At 40.7% G+C, this 23,923-nt stretch overlaps 1 protein-coding gene across 15 annotated transcripts in view; it reads right to left on the reverse strand.

Annotated features, from left to right (window-relative positions):
* SYNE1 (spectrin repeat containing nuclear envelope protein 1) overlaps positions 1–23,923 on the reverse strand; it is a 285,408-nt gene that overhangs the window by 143,979 nt on the left and 117,506 nt on the right. For all 15 annotated transcript variants that reach the window (XM_081187166.1, XM_081187171.1, XM_081187169.1 and 12 more), the window contains 20 exons: positions 23,358–23,540; positions 21,880–21,981; positions 20,951–21,154; positions 18,970–19,177; positions 18,315–18,427; positions 17,166–17,371; positions 15,450–15,605; positions 14,611–14,902; positions 13,251–13,423; positions 12,283–12,592; positions 10,757–10,921; positions 9,072–9,428; positions 7,515–7,651; positions 7,016–7,193; positions 5,756–5,938; positions 4,458–4,601; positions 3,484–3,639; positions 2,217–2,381; positions 1,644–1,816; positions 232–385 (listed from right to left, as the gene is read on the reverse strand). In XM_081187166.1, the coding sequence (XP_081043292.1) occupies positions 232–385; positions 1,644–1,816; positions 2,217–2,381; positions 3,484–3,639; positions 4,458–4,601; positions 5,756–5,938; positions 7,016–7,193; positions 7,515–7,651; positions 9,072–9,428; positions 10,757–10,921; positions 12,283–12,592; positions 13,251–13,423; positions 14,611–14,902; positions 15,450–15,605; positions 17,166–17,371; positions 18,315–18,427; positions 18,970–19,177; positions 20,951–21,154; positions 21,880–21,981; positions 23,358–23,540 (3,759 nt within the window). The remainder of the gene's footprint in view (positions 1–231; positions 386–1,643; positions 1,817–2,216; positions 2,382–3,483; positions 3,640–4,457; positions 4,602–5,755; positions 5,939–7,015; positions 7,194–7,514; positions 7,652–9,071; positions 9,429–10,756; positions 10,922–12,282; positions 12,593–13,250; positions 13,424–14,610; positions 14,903–15,449; positions 15,606–17,165; positions 17,372–18,314; positions 18,428–18,969; positions 19,178–20,950; positions 21,155–21,879; positions 21,982–23,357; positions 23,541–23,923) is intronic.

A 23,923-nucleotide genomic window follows, 5' to 3' on the forward strand; every position in this document is an offset into this window, starting at 1 on the left:
AGAACATAGGATGGGCATATCCTGAATGTACGTGCATAACCAGTGTACACATCAGAGTCTTATTTCCCCAATAGCAGCCGTCTCACATTAAAGAAAAATTGCTTGACACAGTTTAGAAGTACAGTAGTTTATAACGTGTCATGAGAATGCTACTGCTGTAAGAAGAATGTAGAGTTCTTGGCTGCATGTGTGGATGCTGCTACAATTTTCACAAACGGACTTTTCACAAACCTTAGATTTGCTGAGTGCAGAATTTTTCTCCCTAAGTTCAGCACACTGCCTTTCTGAAGCATTCATGATTGCTTCTATTTTATCCATCCAGCTAGTAAACTGCCGAACATCATCTTGATAACTTGTCCATTTAGAGAGTGCTCCTTCCAGCTGGCTGAAATGTCAATGAATATATGCACACACATTTAAGAAGCTGAAAGAGGCCCATTTATTCATATTTTTTCAAACATGAGCATTCAAGAATAAACTAATAACATAATGTATGCTTATAGTTTTATATATGTAGCAGCTGGAGAGTAGGCATTTATTTTGTGAACTGCCAGCACTGACTTTTCTGTGAACTGCCTTGAGACTTCCAGGGTATAGGGCAGTATATAAATTCTAATCATCATCATCATCAACATTCTCATTCTGCTCTTCAGCCAAAGTAGGCTTCCAGAGCAGCTTACAAATGTCAGTGCCCTAAGACTTATAATCTAAAAGACACAACACAAAAGGGAAAGGAATTTGGAGGAAGAGGATGACAACTCATGCACTGCTTTTAATTGTGGTAGAAATCTAACATGGACTGTTTGGTCCAGCTGATTTATGGACAGGTTCTCATTCTTGTCTTGTTGGAAAGGAAAAAATATATATGAAGTGATTATGGAATGCTAGAAATCTTTGCACTCCCATTAAGTCATGTTTATACTAGCTCTTTATGAAACTAATTAATGAATAAGGGACAAATTATGGTGGGTGTGATCCTTGATATTCAAATAATGACCAAATCTCTCTTTCTTTTTTTAATTCATTCACTATATCATTTAAACTGGAATACTCATAAAATTTACTAGGAAATAAAGCTCACAGAATTCACTATACTTTACTTCTGAGCAAACTTGTTTAGATTTGATAGCTGAGAAATTTCCCATGTCTAGTAATCCCCCAGAGTCTTAAATGCTTTTGAACTTCTATTGTTTTCCTGTTTGCATCTGATACCTTGGGTTTATTTTTTAAAAAAGAGAAATTAGAAGAACTGAATGCAAAATTTCTGAAAGTGGAAAGTATGGACTCAGCTTATGAATATAGACTCCACTTGCCCAAAATAGGCCAGTGTTCAAAAGGAACACTCGGGAAATGTCTGTGAGAAAATGGCACACTGATGGTTTACAAATTTAATTAAGCATATATCTAAAGGAGTTAAAATGCAGTTGTTGTGGGTAGTGTCCAACAAAGCACTTCTGCTAGTGCAAAGATTTCTGCTACTGCAGTGGAACTTCCCTTCCCATTCCTCTTCCCGTACACTCCTAAAATATGGTCCAGAGAGTTTCACTGCTAAGTCAAAAGTCCTTGTAGAACCACTTCATTTGATACCAACCAGTATGTCCAACTGCATATAAGTTTCTTTTCAAAACCCTCACTCCTTTTACCTTTTACATTGGATACAAGCAGACAAAAGGGAAGCCCATGTGTCTTTAAGTGTTCTCAGCTGTTGTTCAATGACTGGCACTCCTTCTACTGAAGTATTTTGCAAAACGGAGTCTCCTCTTGTTAGCACCATTTTCATTTGGATTTCTTTCTCCTGTTTCACCGACAGTAGTGCCTGTAAAACAAAAAGATTCTGTTTCCATCCTTATCATTATGCTGTACTCCTTCCACAAAATTTAATTGCAAATCACCAAATTTAATTGCAAAGCAAAGTGTTCCACAGCACTACCATAGTTTCAGAAAAAATGTCACAAAGGTAGAAGTAACAGTCTGTTTTTTCCATTAGGAGAAATGATAGAGTCCTTTCCTGCTGTTTTTAGAAATGAGCCCTCACACTTGTTGCAATCCTACACATAGAGCCAAAATACCTGATGTATGCAAGCAAGTGCAATTGTGACAGATGACCTATTATTTTTTTCAATGAAAAGATGTTTAAGGAGGAAGCAAGTAGAGAATTGGAAGATGCATTTAACCATTTCCCCACTAGTTTTCTTGGGGAATTCTCATTCACTTACCTCCAGCTTTGCCATTCTACTGTCCAGGGCATTTTTGTCTGCTGTGAGATGGCAGTAAGATTCTAGCATCTGAATTGCATCTGCCATCCAGTCCTGAAGCTCTTTCAGATCATGAGAGAACTGCTGGTGCTCTGCTACAATTCTGTCCATTCTGGATACCTTTTCCTTAAATTCATACAGATGTTAACATTACCAACCATTCAGATAATCTATCATTCCACTAGAGTTGAAAAAAATCAGAAAGGGAAATCTCAGAAAACTAAAGTCAGGATTAGCCACGGGCCAGAAAGTTAGATCGATGAACTGTCCAAATTTCTTTGCCTTTGAGATCCCCGTCTGTTCCAGCTTTGTGTCTTTACATAATGGGTGTGTACAGCACATGTATAATATGTACTCGTACCCTATGACTGAAATACATACATTTCCTGCTGCATTTAAACTGAGTACATGTGGTACAACATTATAGCTATGGTCTACATCACATGTGGAAAACATTTTTAAAAGGGCATTTATACTTTTCATGCATTATGTGTTTTTGTTATTTATGTGAGGCATTTTGGTTGAAAGACAATCTCCTGAGTAACCCTTTGGGAGCCTATGCTACTACATGAGCACTGCATGGGCCCCCAAATGAATCAGAGGTACTGTTCGGTGATACCACTGATCACCATGAATCAAAAAGCCCACAATGTTTATTTCCTTCAAAATAACATGAAAAGAACAACTGGTCTTACGTGAAATGTAGTTTTGAGACTGGGGCATCGTATCCAATGGAACTGACCCTGTCATCAGACAGGGTGAACACCCATTCAATTCCATTGGATACGACGCCCCACGAACTAAAACAGGGACAGTCTCTAAAAAAAACTAACTCCCCCCCCCCCGCAGTGTTTATGATGTTAAGTGGACCTGTTTCAATCTTCCTTAAATGCACTACTGCTGGGTGTGATGGTTTCTCCTTCTACAACCTTTTGGGGATATCCTACACTGGCTGAAACACTATACCAGTTGCAGTACAGCATTGGCCTGACTATGTCTTCTTGCATCTAGAAGTCCTGCATTAACTTATATGCTTTATACTACTATTTATGCCCGCTCTTTTAAATATTGCTGAACATTTTTATCAGTATCTCTGTTAACATCACCAGCACAAGGACATAGGGGACTACATACAAAGAGAATTGTTTATTTCAGGACACGAGCTTTCATTATTTATTTTTTTTGTTAGAAGTATTGCATAAAAGCACACAGGGTGAAAGCGCATTACCTTTGTTACATTGCTCAGAGCAAGATATTGAGAGGATAGCTGAGATACTCTGTGCATGAAGCTTTTGCTGGCAGCTTGTTCTTCCCAAAGCTGCTGAGCTTTTTCTTTTAGCCTGTCGAGCTGAGGTTCATGACACCTTATTTCCTCAAGGACAGACTGTAAAGCATAAGCATGTTTCTGTTAAGTGTGGGTGCAAAAAAGCAAACCACAAAGGCAGCAAGCAGCAAGGAAATTAAAAGGACGGCCATCTGCAAAGATCTGTTATGAGCCATTGACATAAAAGACTGTTCCAGATTATCAGTTCATAGAGCAAGGAATGTGAAATTGTTACCTATTTGTTCTCTGTGTGTGTTCATGTGGGGAATATCTCTCCACAACGTAGTGCCTCTGTTGCTCAGTAATTGAATCCCGATATTCTGTCAGTGGGGAGGTGCATTAATGCCCCCACCACTCCTCACTACCACCTCAGTGTGGTTGCACGTGTCACTGACACCATCAGAATAATGTCTGTGATGTCATTCTTGTGTCAATCCATACTTAATGAGTGGGAGGAAAATCCTGTATAAGCCAAAATATCCTGGGTCTAAAACTCAACTTTGTTTGGCTATTTTTTGTTTGTTTGTTAATATGCTGAACTCGAGTATTTTCTTGCCCCTACTATATTTTGTGAACTTTTACACATCCACATATCCTACATTGGAAGGATAATGTGACCCTTTCTGCAGCACACCTCTCTATCTTCAAGTGTATAATAAAACAGGGCTAAATATCATCCTGTTAGTAAAATATTTTATACGGAATTAGTATTTTTCAGACTATCCTATAAAGGATAAAATGCTATTAGGCTATACCTTGAACTGATAATCTGAATCAGCCTTTGTTTAAGAGAAGGCAACAAAGCATGACATCAAGACCCACTGTAACCACAAACATGCATATACATGGAAGGCCTGAAGCCCATATATCACCATCACCTGTAGTTTCTGCTGTTCTCTCCTTTTAGCCGGAAGGTCATGCAGCCGATTGCTGCTATCATGTACCATCGTCTTGGTTTCATTTAGCCAGTCTTGAAGAGGTTCAGCACTGGTTTCAAAGTCTTTCATCTGGATCTTTAGGTTCTAGGAAAATATGGAAAAAAGCTTGGCCTTCCAACACATGAAATGCAATATTTAATGCAAAACAGACAAGATGAAGTACTGTTGGGGAACGGATCTTCTGACATTCAAATTTTTGCTTGTTTTCCAAAGGATCAGCCACATTCAGTTTGGGGCTATTAGAGTCAGCACTGCCATTGGATGCTCAGACGGCATGAAGCATTTTTCAACAGCTTAGGCTGGTGCACCAACTGCAGAACGTGAAGTTAGTTAAAAAATATGAGGGCTAGACTGCTAACTGGTACAGGGCGTATGAAACACATCTTGCCAGTCTTAAAACGGACTCCTAGTCCATTTCCAAGCACATTTCCAAGTGTTGGTGTTTAAACCTTAAAGTTCCAAGGGCTTTGGATCTGGGTATCATACAGATCACATTGTTTTGTATGAAGCTGCCTCAGAGACTTTCCTCTAGCATATTTTATTTTTAAAAAATGCATGTATATCCCACCAACATGGATTTAAAAGTAATGCATACTTGCTTTGACTGGGGTCATCTTTGTACTGCCAAAATTTTGTGGGAGGAATTCAAGTGCAAATTGTGCAACTGAAGTGAATCAAATCACTCTGTCACACTAAAACAAATAATCCACTAAAAAGGGGGGAGGGTTATTAAGAAAAGTGTTGGGGAAATACATGGAAAAGTCTGGGGTGAACTGATGAGCGGGAAGATACCTGAACACCACACAAACAACTTAGGATAAATGTTCGTTGTCGGAAAATGTCCCTACAAACAACTCAGAATGAATGTTCAATAAAGAACAGACATAGTCTAACTTGTACATATGCTTTGTTCAAGCAGAGCAGAATGATCAATCAAGAAACAGGTTATCTGGAGGAGCCCTGGAAATCATATAGTATTCATCAATTTTAATTTAATTTACTGATCCATTTAAAAACATTTCTAGCCATTTCATGAAAAGCAGATAAACTCTTCTATAAATTCCGAAGCAATTCACAATAGGTTACACAAATAAGAAAACCTTCATGATAAAATACAGCAGTACATTAAAACCTCAGTAGTTATAGTTAGCATAGCATTAAGCATGACTATCCTTAAAAGGAAAATAGAAGACTGATGTTTATAATTAATCTGCTTATTTGCAATTGGTCACAATTACCTCCAAAGAAGTTTCCTTCTGGTGCAGGGTGGAGATAAATTTTTTCCAGTCTTCCTTAGCTGTAGCAACTTTAGCTTGGATAGATTTAGCTTTTTCTTTTGGCAAAATAGAACTTAATAATTCTCCTTTGGACACTACCATGTTTAATTTATGTTGGCCTTTTTCAGTTTCAGATAAGAATTCCTAAATCAAGAGATTGTCTTATATAACTATACAGCTTGCAATAAATAAATACCAATATAGCCTTATTCAAACAAATTAAAAAGGCAAGAGACTGCTTGTTCAATCACTTGTCCCTAAAATTCTACTCAAGTGAAGACTCTGCCTCAGCTCACCCCCAGATCTGTTTTTACTTAGCACAACTGAAATGAGGAGATTCTACACCAAACCTGATATATATAACCCATGTTCTAATTAATTAATAATGAAGGATCTCTCCCCCCCCTTTTTTTTTGCTAAACAGGCAAGCTACTCTTCACTAATAACTTTATCTTCAATTTGCTTCAGCTGTCTGTCATAAAGTTCCCTTTGGTCTTGATTTCCCTAATGTGCAATTGTCCTCTGGAAATCAACAGGAAAAATATCTTCCATTTCAGATGCCTGGGGTTGCATTTTGTTTTTGACAAACAAATGACCTTTTCTTTAGATATATACTAATGAAACTTGAACCTCATATTATCCCAAGAGTTCTGGCAGACAATACTAAGTAGGAACCAAGTGTAATTTCAGGTTCCACTACATTCTCCCCTTTATCAGGTGTATGTGAGTTTTATAAACATACTGCAAACCCCAAAGGACGTATAATACTCTTCTTCTATTACTGTGTTTTTAATTATGCAGGATTATTAGCAAAATCTGCAATTGGAGTATATTTATAGATTGCTTAAACACACACAAACCATTTAGTATTCTTCATTGTATTCATGAATACACCTCTCTCTCTCTCTCTCTCTCTCTCTCTCTCTCTCTCTCACACACACACACACACACACACACACACACACACAGCGTTACCCAAATCTTATAAATTAACCTAAAAAACCAAAATGTTTCCTGCGGGGTAGTACATTTCTTTTCCAACTGTGTTTAAGCACTGTTAAAAATTAACTTTATGCTAAGACCCTCAGAGCAGGTTATAGTTTCAGTTCCACATTCCTTTGATACAAATGCAACAGGCAACGTTATTCAGGCATAAAATGTTGTTTAAGTGGATTTTGGAAATGCTGGAACAGCTTATTAGAATAGCTTATTAGAATTTACCTGTATTTTCTGGATATTGGCCGCAGCTTCACTGACATTTTGAGGCACATCAAAACATTTGGCAGTAGTGATTTTTGAATTGACCAGCCATTGTTGGAAGTCTCTGAATACTGTCCTGAATCTCTGCTGCAAGGCTTGCTCTTTACTTTGGCAACCCTTTGAAGCTTGTAGACAAAGACTTCAGAGTCCCATGTTAGTCAAATGAAAATGTAGATTGGGATTATGTTAGACAAAATGAGGGAGATATTTAATCCAGTACAATACAATACACCAAATTAACATAAAAATGTGTTACACAACAAAATACTGTAGTACTGCTGTGAGAAACATAAATAACATCTGCATTGAATCTGTTATCTCTAAGTGAGGAATGATCTAATTCTTAATGCTTTTGCAAGATTTTAATTAAAAAGCTAACATTCAAAGAACATCACGGTTAAGTCACACAACACAGACATGCACAGATTTTTGGTTGTTTGTTCTATAAAGTGAAACTCACCTGTTATATTCCTTAATTAACTGTGACACCTTTGCAGAATAGGTACTCAAATCTTTGGAAAACCGACAAAGGTCATTCAGCTGCATTTTTATATCATCGTTCATATGTTCTGCCTTGGTTAGGGCACTCAATGTTTCCTAGTTGAAATAAAACAATACTAGTAAAATATATGTATTTGCATACATGGAATTATCCATTTTTCGTGAAATGTATACATTGGCCTGATCAAAAGTCAAAGTGGGATATGTATGGATTTCATGCACCCACCAATAGCCGCTGTGCTCTCCATTTGCTCCTCCCTTTACAATAGATAGGTACAGCTTCCTGGTTTGTTTCCCTAACTAGAGTTTACCAACACGGCTACCTATCTGTAACTAGAGCTTCCTGTTACATGCACCCAGGAACTATGGTTAGACTTGCAAATCCGTGAGATTCCAAAGCCAACAACCATGGCTTGGATCCAGACTTCGGGAGTGATCATCAAACAACTTATAAAACTGAGTAACTTTTTTGTTCCTACTATGAGAGGGCTTAGTGCAAGATCTGAAATGCTGCTGTGGAGTTTGATGTATAGAAGCAACAGCTCTGACTTTACAAATACTGGAGGGGAAAACCATGCTTGTGGCTGGTGCGTGGGTGAGTGCAGGACCCATGCATGGTGTCTGTGTGTAAAAAACTTTATTTGGATCATTCAAGAGGAGAGGCAAATTTTGTAAGGTGCTTTGAGAGCATTTGGGGGCTATAAAGTGGGATGTAAGTATTCTAAACTAATTTACTTTTGACACTTTCTTGAAGCCAATTACACTCTCCAAAAGTCTGTTCCAGGTGGTTGGGCAAATCTCTAGAGCAGTGTGTTGCGTTCAGAGGGAAAGGGGGAATTAGCCAAAATTGCCTTCTTTTCCTTCCCACCATGCACTGGTTAAAAAAAACCTTCAATGGACAGAAGGAGCCCTTCCATTTACAGACGGTTAAGTTTGGATTCAAGTTCAAATTAAAATATGGATTTCTCCTATCATTATGGTCCATGATCATTATTCCTGGTCCAAAATTATACAAAACCATCAAGGCAACTGGTTGTAAAGACCAGCAGGAAATTTGGTGAAAAACACTTAACCCAAGGCCAGCAGGACTACTGGTTACCTAAACCCCTTGAAACAGCCCATGGCAATTGCTGCGATGAAAGCTGAGAAAGTTAAACAGAAAACAGTACTCAAAGCTTCTGCATCCTATTTCTGCCTCTGCTCAGAGGCCCCAGTTTCAGTGCCACGAGGACTGAGTAATGAAATGCAACACGTGTGTATGCAGAAAGCCATGAAATCACTACACATAGTTTCCACACAAAAAAACTCCTTCTACAGTTTGCTGTGTAGCTGGTTTTAGTGCTTTCGAAGTTAACTTATATGATTTAGTTCTAAAAGTGTGTTCCAAAGTTTCCAGTTTAGCAACAATTGCATATTACACTCTCTTTGTACAAGCGGCTTTCCCCCTCCTCCCAGGCTTTTGCAGCAGAAAAAGAAAAGAGCAGAAAGAGCTAAAACGGAAACAAAATGGTTTTACCTTTTCTCGGTGCCAGCATTCCACCAGCTCTTTGTCTGTCTGCTTACTATCCAGAGGGGTCAGCGTTTCAGACCAGGTTGCGAGTAGTGTGCTGAAACGCTGCAGGGCCTCTTCCAGATGAGAAGCTTGCATGGTGAATTCCTGCTCTGACAGAGCCATCTGAGTGTCCAGCTCCTGCAAACTGTTTCGGGTTTGGAATGCAGTCTCTTCCCACTGCTTCCAGTCGGAGTGAAGGGCCTGCATTTCGGTCTCGATGTGCTTGCACCCCTGAACAGTTGTGTTCTTTTTCACCGCTGGAGCCAGCGTCTGAACTCTGTTTAGGCGGCCCTCACCAGTCTGTCTGGAATCTATCAGCTCCTGCAATGGAATATCGCCATGGCAACTGAAATGGCTGTGATCCACTTCAGCTGGATAACGGCATGCTTACTACAAAACGACACACAGCATTCTGCGGAAGAGCTACACTGACTGCTCCATGTTCACAAACAGTTTCACCCAAAATATATATTTTCTGAACAGTGCCGAGCCTGTGCTAAAATGTAAGTGAAAGGTTAAAATAACAAAGCAGGAAAAAGAAAAAGGAAAGCTGTGCACAAAGTCGCAACATTAGCACCAAGTTACAGAGTTTCAGAATCTAAAGCCCTCATATTTTCCTAGAAAACCAAGTTCGGATTGATTATAATTAACATGGCATGTGGTCTATTTTATATGATACAGATTGTTGTATATTCTGGACAGTCTTGAACTGAGCTGTAAGGTCAGATGCAGCAATTGGAAATATAGAAACATTCTAGGAGAAAAAGCACCCACAACTCATGTTTTGTTTTGGGTATGATAACTTAAGGATGGTGTTATCCTCAAATTACCAAGTGGCCAGTTGCCATGTGGTATATGTACTTGCTCCGTTATTACACGATTTCTGATTCTTCATCTTCTTGTTATTACAGTCGTACCTCGGAAGTCAAACAGAATCCGTTCCAGAAGTCTGTTCAACTTCTGAAACATTTAACTTCCAAAGCACAGCTTCTGATTGGCTGCAGGAAGCTCCTGCAGCCAATCGGAAGCCACAGAAGCCCCGTCGAACGTTCAGCTTCCAAAAGAACATTCGAAAACCGGAACACTCACTTCTGGTTTTCGATCGTTCGGGAGCTGGAACGTTTGACTCCCAAGGTGTTTGGGAGCCGAAGTATGATTGTATTAACTAAGCTTATATAGCCAGTCATCAGCATAAAATCCCTGACTGACTTACAGGGCAAAGAATAAAATACATTATTACAAATACAAAGTGACGGTTCAAAATACCAACAAAAATAAAACACAGCATAAAACGTTAATGTTTTAGCATACAGAAATACAGTCAGCTAGCAGCTCAATAAATAAAACACAGCTTACAGAATGAGAAGCCAAGTTTTGTTTGTTTAAAATGTTACCTGTTTAAAAGAACTGGATATATATAAAAAAGCCTTCAACTACTTATGCTGTGTATAATTTTGATTTATTTTAAATAGCTGCAGTTCAGCAGTAGAGCTCTTAACATAATTTGAAGTAGCAGGTAAGCTCTCAGCTGAATTTGTAATATATAATGTAAGAAATAATGTTTTCTTTTCTTAATGCTTATTTTACCATGTCTTGACTGATATTTGCTAAAGTTAATAGGTTAATAAGCTACTGCAGTACTTTCTCACATTAATTTTGGCCAGTTTTTTCTGTATGGCTGATGAATCCCCTGACGCATCTGACCAGCGGTGAAGCTCTTCTTTTGCAGAATTAAGCCAGTCGGTGAATTCATGAACTGCATCGAGGTATAGTAGATGGTCCTTAACAATATCTTCCACTCTCTTCATTTTTTCCTATAAGTGAAAAGGAGGTTGTGTTCAATGCGGTGTTTACAGAATAACAATGCAATGAGTTAGTTCTGCCAGAGGACCTATATTTGTCTAGTTTCTACCCAAGAAAACAGACCTCACCAACATTTCACCCCTGGAAAGCCTCAGTGACGCTGGGGATGGGAAGTCAGGTAAGTGCCCCTGCCCTGCCAAACTACCAGTCTGATCTTAACTATGATTTAGACAAACAAGTCATCTTCAAACCATGGTTTATGATCCTATTTGTTTTCTTAATTACCTATCAGAATTAACCACAGTGCTGGGGTGGGCATACTACTAAACCATGCTTGACTGAAAATGAATGTGAAAGCTTCCAATCTTCCCCTTGCAGTTGTGCCAGAAGAAGAGAGGAGAGGAGGACACACAAGGACTTGTGTATATAACAATAAACCACAGTTTAGTTTTATACTAGAACCGAATCAGATCACTGTGAGTATAGATTATGTGAATGCTGGCAATGTATATTGTTTCAATAATATGGTTCTCTATAGTGGTAGAGTATGACTAGCCTTCAAGATGTTGTTGTACTCTAATTCTTAGCAGTCCCAGTCAATATGGCTAATAGGGATGATGGGAGTTGTAGTCCAATGAATTTTAGAAGGCACCACACTGGCTACCCCAATACAGGGCCTCTTTGCTCTAGCTACACACATGATGAAATATTCTTATAACTGCAGCAATATGTTTTAGTCCAAAGGAATATACATGATGAGTCACACATATCTTATGACTGAATCGTTCCCTTGCATCCCAAGATAGCAGAACTGCTTGATTCTTTCAGGATTTGCTTATCCAATAAGCAATGTCAGATAATGAACCATATTTCCTCCTGGAACTCACTGCACTGAACTCTTGCTTGAAGCCACAGAGCAGACAAGATAAACATCTACTTAATTTTTTGTTTGCTTTCTTGAGTATTGTATTGCATAGACTCTACGTTTTCCCAGTTACAAAATATTTATTCTCTACTATATTTCCAATAACTTCCTGTCAATATTTGCCTGTCCTTTCATGGTAAATAAAACCAATTGTATTGGAATGATCCACTCAAATCTTAGTTCCTCCTGAGTTCTCTGACAGGTTTTAAGCATCTCATGCTACTGTATAAGGTCAGCATAGTGCAAACGATGCCTGTCCCTCTCGTTCTCCTTCTAGGTGTGTTGCAGTGACTCAGCTGGATGGAAGTTAGATGAGTGGCCCAGCTGCAACATGGTGTCCACTGCTGATGCTGCTAAGCTACTCCAAAGAAGTTTAAAACATTTAAGCACAGCATCTCTTGGATTAATATACTTCCATCTATATGGGATAGCATACATAATATTTACCTTGACTACCGTTGCAATGTCACTGAACTGGATTTTCAGCTCCTCTTGAGCAGCCTCTCTGAAAGAATCATCCTCTGTTTTCTCATACAGTTCTCTGGCTTTACCCATGAGATGGTGCAAGTCTTTAGAATGGTTTTCCACTTCTGCAACAATAGTCTGGAAATGGTCCAGCAGGGAGAATTTCTCTTTCAAGCCATTCTGAGGCTCCAAAGGCTGCTCCACTTTGTGGTCTACTGACTCCAGCCACTGGTCTAGCTGACTTTTCCTCTCCAGATATTCATCCCACTGATGAATCACAGATTCAAGCAAGCTTGCAGTAAAGAAATGCACAGTGCGTTTAAAATCTTACACCACTTAAGAGAATGAACTAGATTTAGGGCTGCTGTAAAACACCTCCTGCCAATTCAGCCCCCACCCCACCCCAAATCACAGGTGGCAACTGGGAAAGAAAAATTTGTTATTATTGAGGAGTGAGGGGGAAATAATCGAAATGATTTGGGGGCGGAGAAGGTTACATGTCTCTTACTTAACCTTTTTAATGAGCAGTTGTTTGTTTCCTTCTCATACCACCCCCTCCTTATTCTTGAAAAGGACATGTTTTACACAGAAGACTGGCCAGTAGCCATCACTGCCATGCCCCTAAGGCACTCTGCTCAGAACTGGCTAGTTGGTTTTGGCTGGCCCTTCTCTCCCATAGCAGCCTGCCAGGCTCCCATTCCTCAATGTCCTGGAGGGCCTCATTGCCCTTCCAGGGATACTTTGTCAGGGTGTAGGCAGATGCAAGATCAAGGAGGGGACCAGAATTTTTTCTTTCATGAACTTCCTTCCTTTCACTTATCTTAGAATCCAAATCAATGCAAACCAGTCCTAAGCGAATTAATTAATCAATCACCAGGTAAGATGAACTCTCAATGAAGAAAGTTACCAAACAATGATCACAAGTATATGTAGAAAGCGAAATAACTTACCTTTGACAGCTCAGGGAGGTATTGATAATGCTGCTCCAGAGATCTTTTAATGTTTTCAATTGGGTCTGTATCACTTTCTGCCCTTCCTCATTGCTACTTTTAAGGGCTTGTTCACCTTTGCCAATGGCCATATTTAACTTGACTTCTCCCTCACCTTTCATTAAAAGGATCTCCTAGGAAGCAAAAGGACTGTAAAGCTTCAATAGTTCACCCACATTACCCACAAGAAGAATGCCACCCATCAAGTTTTGAAACAAAAACTGTATCATATGTGACATTAGAAAGGATTACCTGTGTAGTTTTTTCTATGGACAATACTGAATTCTAGGTTCCTCTTAGCAAGCCCTTTCAGGATTATTATAGAATTACAATAATAGTTCAGCCTGATATAGCTTTTAAAGTGTTGTCACAACTAGCACTAAAGGTGAAAGAATATATTGGGTACCCTTGGCCAGTAAGCCACAGAAACGAATGGATAGGTTCAGCATTTGAAAGCAAGGGGAATTTTGTCTCTTAGAGTGGAGGAGTAATTCTGATTACCATTTGGCCTGCTTGAGGGATGGTGATGATAATGATTCTTTAAAAGGTAAAGGGACCCCTGACCATTAGGTCCAGTTGTGGCCGACTCTGGGGTTGCGGCGCTCATCTCTCTTTATTGGCTGAGGGAGCCGGCGTACAGCTTCCAGGTCATGTGGCCAGCATGACTAAGCTGCTTCTGGCGAACCAGAGCAGCACATGGAAATGCTGTTTACCTTCCCACCAGAGCGGTACCTATTTATCTACTTGTACTTTGATGTGCTTTCGAACTGCTAGGTTGGCAGGAGCAGGGACTCAGCAACGGGCACTCACCCCGTTGCAGGGATTCAAACCGCCGACCTTCTGATGGGCAAATCCTAGGCACTGTGGTTTAACCCACAGCGCCACCCGCGTCCCAATGATGCTTTAGTTGCCTGTTATTACTCATGGTGGATCCTTTTTTTAAAAAACTGTGGCTGTTATTTTAGTTTTTAATTTTAGTGTTCACTTCATGGTCACTTGTGTTTTGGTTTAACAGCTGAATATTATTCTTTTCAAAAGTGACACAGAAGGTTACAAGCGAGGAAATACGGACAATTCTGTATTTTCAGTACCCCGGTTTTGTCTTTGATCTCTTTTAACTAAAGATTGAGTTTTATCTGGATTTAGGAAGCATATGAGGATAAACACTTGAAACCTTTGCCACCTGGGTGCCTCACATGCTTTGGACTACAACTTCCATCAGCCCCCACCAACACAAGTGCTGGTAATTGTCACAAAAACTTCTGGAGGGCACCCAGCGAACAGTTCTGATACAAACAGTTCCATGATCTTGTTACTTCACCTGTATTTGCATGAGGCGTTTCTCCAACACGACTTTGCTCCCAATGGTGCCCTCTGCAGAGGCCAGCTTTTCTTGCACATCTTTCACCCAGGTCCACATACCCTGCATAGCTTCTTCTAATGCTTGATGTTCCTGGAGAGCCACCTGAGAGGTCTTCAGCTTTTCCTTCACTGCCTTGATTAGGTTATGGTAAGCAGAGAAATGTTGAGAAGCCAGACGGACTTCCTTCCCAGTACTATATCCTTTCTCATTTAAAACCTGTGACTTCTGGGTCAGTTTATCAAAGGATTCTCTAAACAAAAACAGAGAAGAAAGCTTACGGAGTTACATATATGAAAAACTATGGACAATGTTCATTATTGCAATATAGCTCCAATATAATATGAATGGTAAAAGATTCACATAAGGGTACATGAACAAAACTGTAATCATAATATAATAGTGGGCCCCATAGTCACATCCCACATCCTTAGTCCTTAATAAGAATGTGGTTGTTAAGGGGACTGAGACTTGCTAGACTGTTGATGTATTTATGTGCCACGACTCACTTATGGCAACGGAACAAAACCTGTATGGTGGATATGAGAAACGGTTCCCTGAACTGACTGCATATTGCAGTGTACGCAAACTTCCCTTAACTACTAAGCTATCTTGAATAAAAAAAGTTCAGCACTAGACCCATATGCATATCTCACTTGTTTCTTGATTTCATTACATTTTTTATTTGTCACTGTGCTGGTAAAAATACACATTAAGCAAACTATTTAGGATCGTGTAGGCATTATTATATAATAGAGCAGGTAAGAAGATAGGCTATTTAGGTAAAGTTTGTTTTTTACCTGGCCACCAGCAGCTCTTCTAGGAATGCTTCCACTTTCTGCACCTCATTTTTCTTATCAGAAATATTCTGTTTGCTCTCACCCAAAGCTTCTGTGCTTATCCTTTCCTCCATTTCATGGAGCCACAAACTCCAGCTCTTGCACAGATCCTCAAAGCTGTGAAAAAAACAAAAGCAGAAGTATGCAACTGTTGCTAGATAGAGAGAGAATTCACCTGCTATTACACAAACTGAGAAAGAAATTTGTCTAGATATCAGTTTTACTTTAATGCCTAGTGCATGAGAGCAGCACACAAACTATTTTTGTTGAGTGACGAGTAACCTAAAAATACTCAACAAGGATCTAAATATGTCAAGCAAAACCGTGGGAATTATAGGGAGAATGGAGCTTTCAAAATTGTAAAAGTGGCACAGCTTAATTTTTTATCATAGTCTACGTGGAAACTGAAGGCAATGGAAGGATTGTTCTCTACAGCCCGACTCATACATTCACCCCTCATGTGACTCCAATATATGCTGTATGCGTGTGGAGCATACATACATTAAAGCCTAGAGCAGGTTCCCACTTTCAGAGACCACCCCTTGCAATGTGTGGATGGGGCGGGGGGCGGGGAGGGAGTTAGGGCTGATGAGGAAACAATAGGCCAGCAGGGATAGAGCTAGTGAAAATTATCCCACTCTCTACCTTACACAAATGTAACTGTATGAGGGGTGAATGCCCAAATATGGTTATACAGGAAATATAAATGTCAAATAAGCCTATTTTGGTTGTTCTATTTCCCCTCCCCTTTCACTCTCTCTCTCTCTCTCTCACATATTGAGGACAGGATTCACCTAATGAGTCCCGTCAACAGAAGGTTTCCATTTGCTTCTCCCTGCTCCCTTAGTGCCCCTAAAGCTGGCTCAGGGGTCCAGGAGAACTCTTGGGACAGCGCACAGGGGCAGGAAAGGGGGGATCATTCTGTCTGATGAACCAAAATGCTTGCCCTGATGGAATGATCACCTTAGCACGGTGCTGAATTCCTCCTTTAGGGTTGTAACCTCTTTCCACAGATACTAGGCATCTCCATTTACACATCTAGTTGAAGCAGGAGAAAATGCAGGCATAGATCGTTTGGTCCATTCTCTCCCCAGTTGTACTGTTTATTGCCCACCATAATCTGCTGGCCTGTGTGACATCCTGGAGACATGCTTGCCACCGAAGATGAAGGGAGTCAGGCAAATAATGAAGTAGGCAAATCCACAGCTCCTTTTCTCCTGCTTCAACTGGAGTGTCCAATGGTCAACAATCCTACCCATATCTCCATTTTAACTGTACAAACTAGAAAGAAGGACTGTTTGCTATGAGCACATGAATAAAAGTATTCAAAACTGGACTTGTTGCTGATGTTATGTAAGCAAGAGGACTGAGACCACAAACATTCCTCCCTGTAAAGGAAATGTTTTGACATGGTTACCAACGATTTCATAATGTTAAGCTATATGCTACTGTTTTCTTTTTGTCAAGCAAATCCACTTTTAGGAGAGGCCAAAGTCCAGTGGTCAAGCACATGCTTTGTGTGCATAAGCTGTCAGGCCCAATCCAGTTAAAAAGCTCTGGGGCTGCATGGTTGCGAGAGTCACTGTTGGTCAGAATAGGTAGACCAAGACCACAAGGCAGATTTATATGGATATTTAATACACTGCATCACATGCACAAATGAATAAATCAACCTACCTTCCCAGCTCCGCAATGCATTCTTCCAGAGCTTCTTTATCTTTCAAGCACTGTTTAAAGAATCCCTCAAAGTCCTGATGAGCTTTATTTATCTGTTCCTGGATGCTATTCACAGATGATTTAGGTAGGAAAGCACACAGATGTTCTCCTTCCTGGGAAGCTGCCGCCAGCTTGCTCCTTCCTTCCTCAACGGAATCCAACACTTTCTGAGTGGAACAAACACAGAATTTTACTTGGGAAAGTGGGTAGAGGAAGGAAAAAGAAAATGGAAATGAAGAAGATTGGTTAAAGCATGAATGTTAAGAGCAATTGTTTAGAAAGCCAAGACTATATATACATAAAGATTAGTTGGCACAGACGTCCTTTGAATGTACCACTTCAGATGGTAGACAGAAGATTTGAATGTTACTCCTTGTTTAGAAAACAAATACAAAGTTCTTGTGTATAGAAGACCAACTAGCAAAAAAATTCTAACCTGCAAGTTTTGTATGGAAAGAGAAAGTTTGGTATGAACCAACATTCTGCAATCCACCTTACACTTGCATAGTAGCATCCAGGTATGCAAACAACCATGGTAAATGCTGTTTTGAGGAACCATCTTTATCATCCTTGGCAAGTAAAGGGAGGGAGGGAGGGAGGGTGGTGGGGATAGATCTTGGTGGGAGTAGATTGCAAGGCGCTCTCTAACATCCACAGTATTCCAAAAGACATCACTGGAAACACAAAGGGCCTGGTAGCATCATCAGTTAAGACTGGGTAAAATTTAAAGTCAGATTAATGTTGGTACATTCAGTGAGCATTTCCCAGGGGCTTCTCCATAGCTGCAATTGACGGTATGTGTATTATTTCATGCCATAGATATATACAACATGTCACCATGCCTACAATGTTTTTGGGAAAGATGCTATTTGTGACCAGTAACATGCTAGCAGTATCCTGTCTTCAGTGAGTTCTTCTGTACCTGTTATCTTTGCGCCTTCACCGAGATACTTTTTTCAGAGTTTTTGCTGGTGGTAATGGGGATGAGCATGCATGTTGAGCACTCACAAAACCCACAAAGCTTTGTGAGTGCTTAAAGGGTACACCTGCATGACCCAATAGACTTGAAAACCAAACAATGTGTTGTTTGGTCATCCATGGTAACGGTACCTGCAGTTCATGGAGTTTTGCTTCGATGGCTTTACTATCTCCAGATGTAATACTTAAGTCTTTTACAGCAGTCTTCAGGTTAGAATACCAGTTTTGAAATCCACACATAGATTCTTAAAAAAACAAGAAGGGATAGATATAAAACATTATTATATTATACAAAGATGCTGATATTCTGTGCTCAGAATTCATCAAGAATACTCTGTTTTAATTATTATTTTCCACTACTGACTTGTATACTGTAATCACTGCCACTAGAACAATGGCATAGATTTCAATTCAGTAATGGAACACTGAATATTGTTCTCTATGGTAGACCACTTTGGTGTTAGCAAAAACAAGGAAGCCTGCAAAACAGCAGTGGCAGTTTAATAAAATTAGAAAACAGAAATAACAGCTGAGTTATTCTGGTGAATACTGACTAGGACTCTCTGTTTTGAATAGTGAATATATTAAGACAGTTTATGCAAAAACCCAGCTACTTGGAAAGATAAGTAAAACAAGTTTTTGGCAACTTGAGTTTTAGGAAAGGCTATGCATAAAAATGAGTTAGTGATGTTAATGGAAACATTTCACCAATCAAAGCTGGCATGATTCATCTCAAGCAATTTCATACATTCCTGTGGCTCACATATTAACAACCATGACAACTCACGGAAGAAGTGTTTTTCCAGGGACTCTTGCATGGAAGTCTGTGTTTTCAAACATAACTGGTTCACAGCCTCATACTTCTTTATTAACGATGTGACAGTGCCCCCAAGAGTCTCCAGTTCCACAGACGGATATTTGCGACACAGGCTGTTAAGTGTTTCCTGAGTGGAATCAAAGTTGCTCTGCTGCTGCTGCAGGTCCTTTTGTATTTTCTGAGCGAAAATTTGTAACATCAAATAGAGAACATTATGTTTATTTAAATCTATCATGAACACATACATACCATCTTACTTATTTATATCTATTCCCTACTTGGAATTGGAAGGGACCCCTGAGGGTCATCTAGTCCAACCCCCTGCAATGCAAGAATATGCAGCAGTCTCTTAAAGGGGTTGAACCTGCAACCTTAGAGAGGGAAATATTAGCCATCAAAATAGAAAAGAAATTGATTTTAAATTACTCTACTAACTGTTTTACCTCTGTATGAAGTACATTGAAACTATACACCATTGTCCCTAATTTTGGGACACTTCCTCATGTATCAGTTGAACTGAAGTTTCTTGAAATGTATGTGCAGCCCTGCTTACATTTTTTCTAGACTTCGAATCTAAGCCTTAGACCCTGGAAATACCTCTGGTTCATTGCCATTATATAGCTTCCAATATCTTTGCTACAAGTTTCTACCATGCCTAACAAAGCAGGAAATTTCTCCACTCTGGATCATATGAAAACTTCTGTATAGTGATAACTTTTCACATTTTGACTTGGAAATAGATGGCTGATTTCTAGGGGGAAAGCGAGGGGGCAGGGGGAAGGAACAGCTTGCTTGTTTTCCTCAGTGCTTTTTTCCTTTAAAAAATGTTTAGGGGTACTCTCATTTTGACTCAAGAAAAGCACCATTTTATAGTTCAAATCAGGAAAAATAAATACAGTAACTGGACAAAAGTACAAAGATTCACAAAATGTTTAGGGGTATGCGTACCACTGCGTACCCCCAGAAAAAAGCACTGGTTTTCCTGATAGTTCTAAACCAACACATGATAAATGCACTATATTAAGTTAGTTTAAAATCTCGTCCATTTCCTGTAATTGGCATTAAACAGTGAAATATCTGGGATGAAGTCTTTTTTTTTTTTGTCTCTGAGCTAAAGGTGCCATGAAACCAGGGTCGGCCCACACATGAGACAAGGTAAGGCAGCTGCCTCAAGCAGCTGGATCTAGACAGGTGGCAGATCCGGCCTCCAAGGAGCATGCTGGCAGTGGCTGTGAAGGTGGTGGTGGTGGGCAGCTGCTGCAACATGCTCCTTGTAACCCTGATGTGCCGCCTCCCACCACTGCCACCTCATCTGTGGTGAGCAGGTGCAGAGTGTGACCAATGGCAGGATGCCTATGTAGTGACAAGGAGGGTTGTGGGGACAGGGAAGGGCTGGCACAGGCATGCTGAGGCTCTGGCCGCTACTGGAATGTAAACAAAACACTGCTAAGAGGGATCAGGAGGTGGCCAGAGCTGAGCAGGGCCGGGAGCCATCAAGTCTGATACACTGTCCTCTCCCTCCTGCTGGTCGGCGGGGCGGGGGGACTTCTGCCCCACCTCACAAGGCAACCTCATGAACTTGGTTGTTAGAGTAGTGAGGCCAGTGCTGGCCAACTGCTAACTTCACGAACTTCAACTTCAATATGCTTCCCTCACCTTGTATGCTGTCCTGGTTGGTGAAAACAGAACAAATGCCTGAAGGAGATGGAAGCTGGGGGGGAGGGGGGCGGATATGAACATTTTTATGAAAGGCAAGAAAGCAAACTGGTTCTGGGCAGCTCTCTACTTCCCACAAGTTCTATTTTCTTCCTTCTATAAAAGGTAAAGGTAAAAATCTGCCTTCTACCACAAGGTGATGCCAAAGCCTCACTAATGCCCTTCTACAGTGACATAAGAATGGACATGGAATTCTGATGAACCATAAATACTATATTGTTTTTGTAATACTCACCTTGACTGTGCTTAGACCTGACAGATCCTGGTTATGAGCACAGCTTAGGAGTGATTCTTCCATTTTGGTGAGCCACTTCTCCATCTGATTAACAAAGCTATGTAACTGCATCTTCTGAGAACTGAAATCTTTTAGTGTTTCTTTTGCTATCTCAGACATTTCTTTAGCGTGCACCAGTTTTTTCCTTAAATCTGCTTCTAAAAACTAAAACAAAAACAAAAACAAGCAGATTCATTAAAGCAAATCCTCCCTGTCATACTCATAAAACAACTGAAAATAATTATTATCCCACTTCTGTGGTACCATTTGTTAAATAAGAAAACATAAGGTCCTTTAATGAATCAACAATATAAACATTAAATCCCACAAGTGGCAGCTACAAAAATAATAATGTTGCAGTATAGCCTTTCACCCTGAGAGGAGTCCTCTTGATCAGGACTTCAGCTAGCCTTAAACAGAAGCTTGCAGAGGTGTTCAATGGGGGGGGGGAGGGGGAGCTGATAACTTCCCTCCAGCTGCCAGTACCAAACTTTAGCATTTTAGTCTTACAAAGGTGGTCCCATTTTGCTTTCAAGCTGGCACTTGACCACCTGCCTTCATTATTAAAAGGAATAATCTTATTGTGGCTGTTCTTTGATACAATCTTCAGCCTAACAACAGGAATTTCACAATAAGGCCATCTGATCTTTCTTCTATGAAAGAATCAGGATCAGTCACTAAGTTACATGATGGATTTTTAAACACCGAGAGCCAAATATAGACTCCCTCTTGTCTATGTATACAGTTTTGTAACAGGAACATTTAACAAAGATTAGAGCTATTAATTCAAATCAAACTTCATAGAAGCCTGAGACTGAAAGAGTGTGAAAGTCTGTTTGGGCTCCTAAAGGACCTTAAAGAACTAGCTGCAATGGGCTACAATATCTTACCTGAAGATTTGGGGGAACTTCTTCTGCATTTACTAATTCTTTAAGCTCAGATATTTTTGAACTGATTTGTTCCACATTCTGTTCTTTATTTATAATTTGAGACTGTAAAAGAGCACATGAGGAAAAATGGCTTTAGTTTAATATCTCCATCCCAAGTCAGAGGTTTTCAACCTTTTTGAGTCCACGGCTCCCTTAACCAACTACATTCCTTCTGTGGCTCCCCTGTGGGACTCAGGAGCCCAGTTGTCTCACCCCTTGCCTGTAGAGCTAGCAGCCTCTCACCCTTTTTCAAACCCCCTCCTATGGAGTGTTCCCTCAGGCTCCGCTCTTTGGGAGTCCTCCAGGCAGCCTGTGCTGCAGCCTCTGGTGTCTGTGCTTACCCCCACCCCCCACCCCAAAGAGAGGTGCCTGCAAGAGGCACCATTCTCCTGCAGAGCTTATAGCCAGGGCTGCTGCAATAAACAGCTGTGCAAGCCTTGGGGAGGCAAAGACATCAGAGGAGGGAGGGAAGGAAAGAGGGACAGAGGCCAGTGTTGCTCATGGCACCCCTGACCGTCATTCAAGGCACCCCAGGGTGCCATGGCACACTGGTTGAAAACCACTGCCCTAAGTGCATTCATTCCATATAAGTGAACAGCTGCCATTCATTCCTATTGGAAGAAGTAACTTGGGTCATGGTGTTAGGAGCCCGTGCAGGAGCCAGGCCTGTGACCAGTAGGGCTTCACAGGACTGGGGCCTTCCTAAGTTTGTTCTGGAGAGGCAAGGCAAGGCCGCACAGGTGAAGCCGCTTGGTAACTCACTGCACCTGGTGGCAACAGCCGGGCAGGAATATAAGGGATATAAGGTCAGCATTTCCCTTTGGCTCTTCGCCACAGCAACACGATTCCTGCCTTGCTGCGTTTGGCTTCTTGCTTCCTGATCCTCGGACCTCGGCTTCCTGACTCCCAGCTTCTTCACCCTTGGACCCTCAACTTTGTGACTTCTTGCCTCCTGACCCTCGGACCCCTGGCTTCTGGACTCTTGTTGCTCCCACACTGCCATCTTGCCCCCGGTCCCAATGTCCTCAGCCGGGGGCAGGAAGTAGTGGTCAGTGCGACAGCATTGCTCACCTAGCTTTCCAATGCCAACCATTACTGAGAGGAAAAGGCAGACCAGCAAGGCAACAAGGAGTTCAGTGCAAGCATGGTGGGAGCCTCTGATGGAATTTGTGACTGCAGCCACATTTTGTTGATCTCCCTGCTGCCTTGTCCCTACCCCTCTGTCTCTGGATAACTGGCAGTAACCCTTGGCATTGGAAGCCAGATGAGCCAACCACTATTGGATATAGGCACAGGATCTAGATAAAGATAGATGCATCCTTCTCACTCCTCCTGACTTTTTCAATTCTGCTGGGAATTCTTCCAAAAGCATTTAACACCTGTAAATTGTGTGTATTCATTGGATGTGTATTTGTTGCCTGTTAACAATTTAACGGTACCTGGCATTCTTCCAGAAAAGCCTCGGTTCCCTGGCAGCTGGCCAGGTTGCTGACAATGCCATTCATCTGTGAGATGGAGTTGTTGCACCACCCATCCACATCATCACCAACTGCCAGGACATCTTCCCACAGTGACACACTGACACTCAGCCTATCTATGCTATCGTCAAGCTTCTCTGAAACCTGTTATGCAATGAAGAAAGCAATTAGGGATATTGCCTGATTAAATAAATCTTTATTGATTATTCTAGTAAGTTTAAGTCAATTAATTGCTTAACTAATTGCTTAGTTCTGCTGACCCACCTGTCATTCTAGCACAGCTCACGTTGATTGCTAAGACAGACTGAGAACATCCTCCTGACTATGCCATCTGTATACTGAGTGACAAAGGTGCCAGATTCTTTGTTGTTCTTACAAGATCCAAGTGTGTTTTCAAGGACCCCTGCTTAGTCACTGGGAAAAGGGAAGACCTTCCTCAAGGGTTCAAATTTATCCTCATGCCAGAAACAGAAATTTATTTTAAAGAATTTGCAGCCTTGCTCAGGAACCTTTGTCCAGTTGCATTA

This window comes from Podarcis bocagei, assembly GCF_964188305.1.
Source record: "Podarcis bocagei genome assembly, chromosome: 3".
NCBI lineage: Eukaryota > Metazoa > Chordata > Lepidosauria > Squamata > Lacertidae > Podarcis > Podarcis bocagei.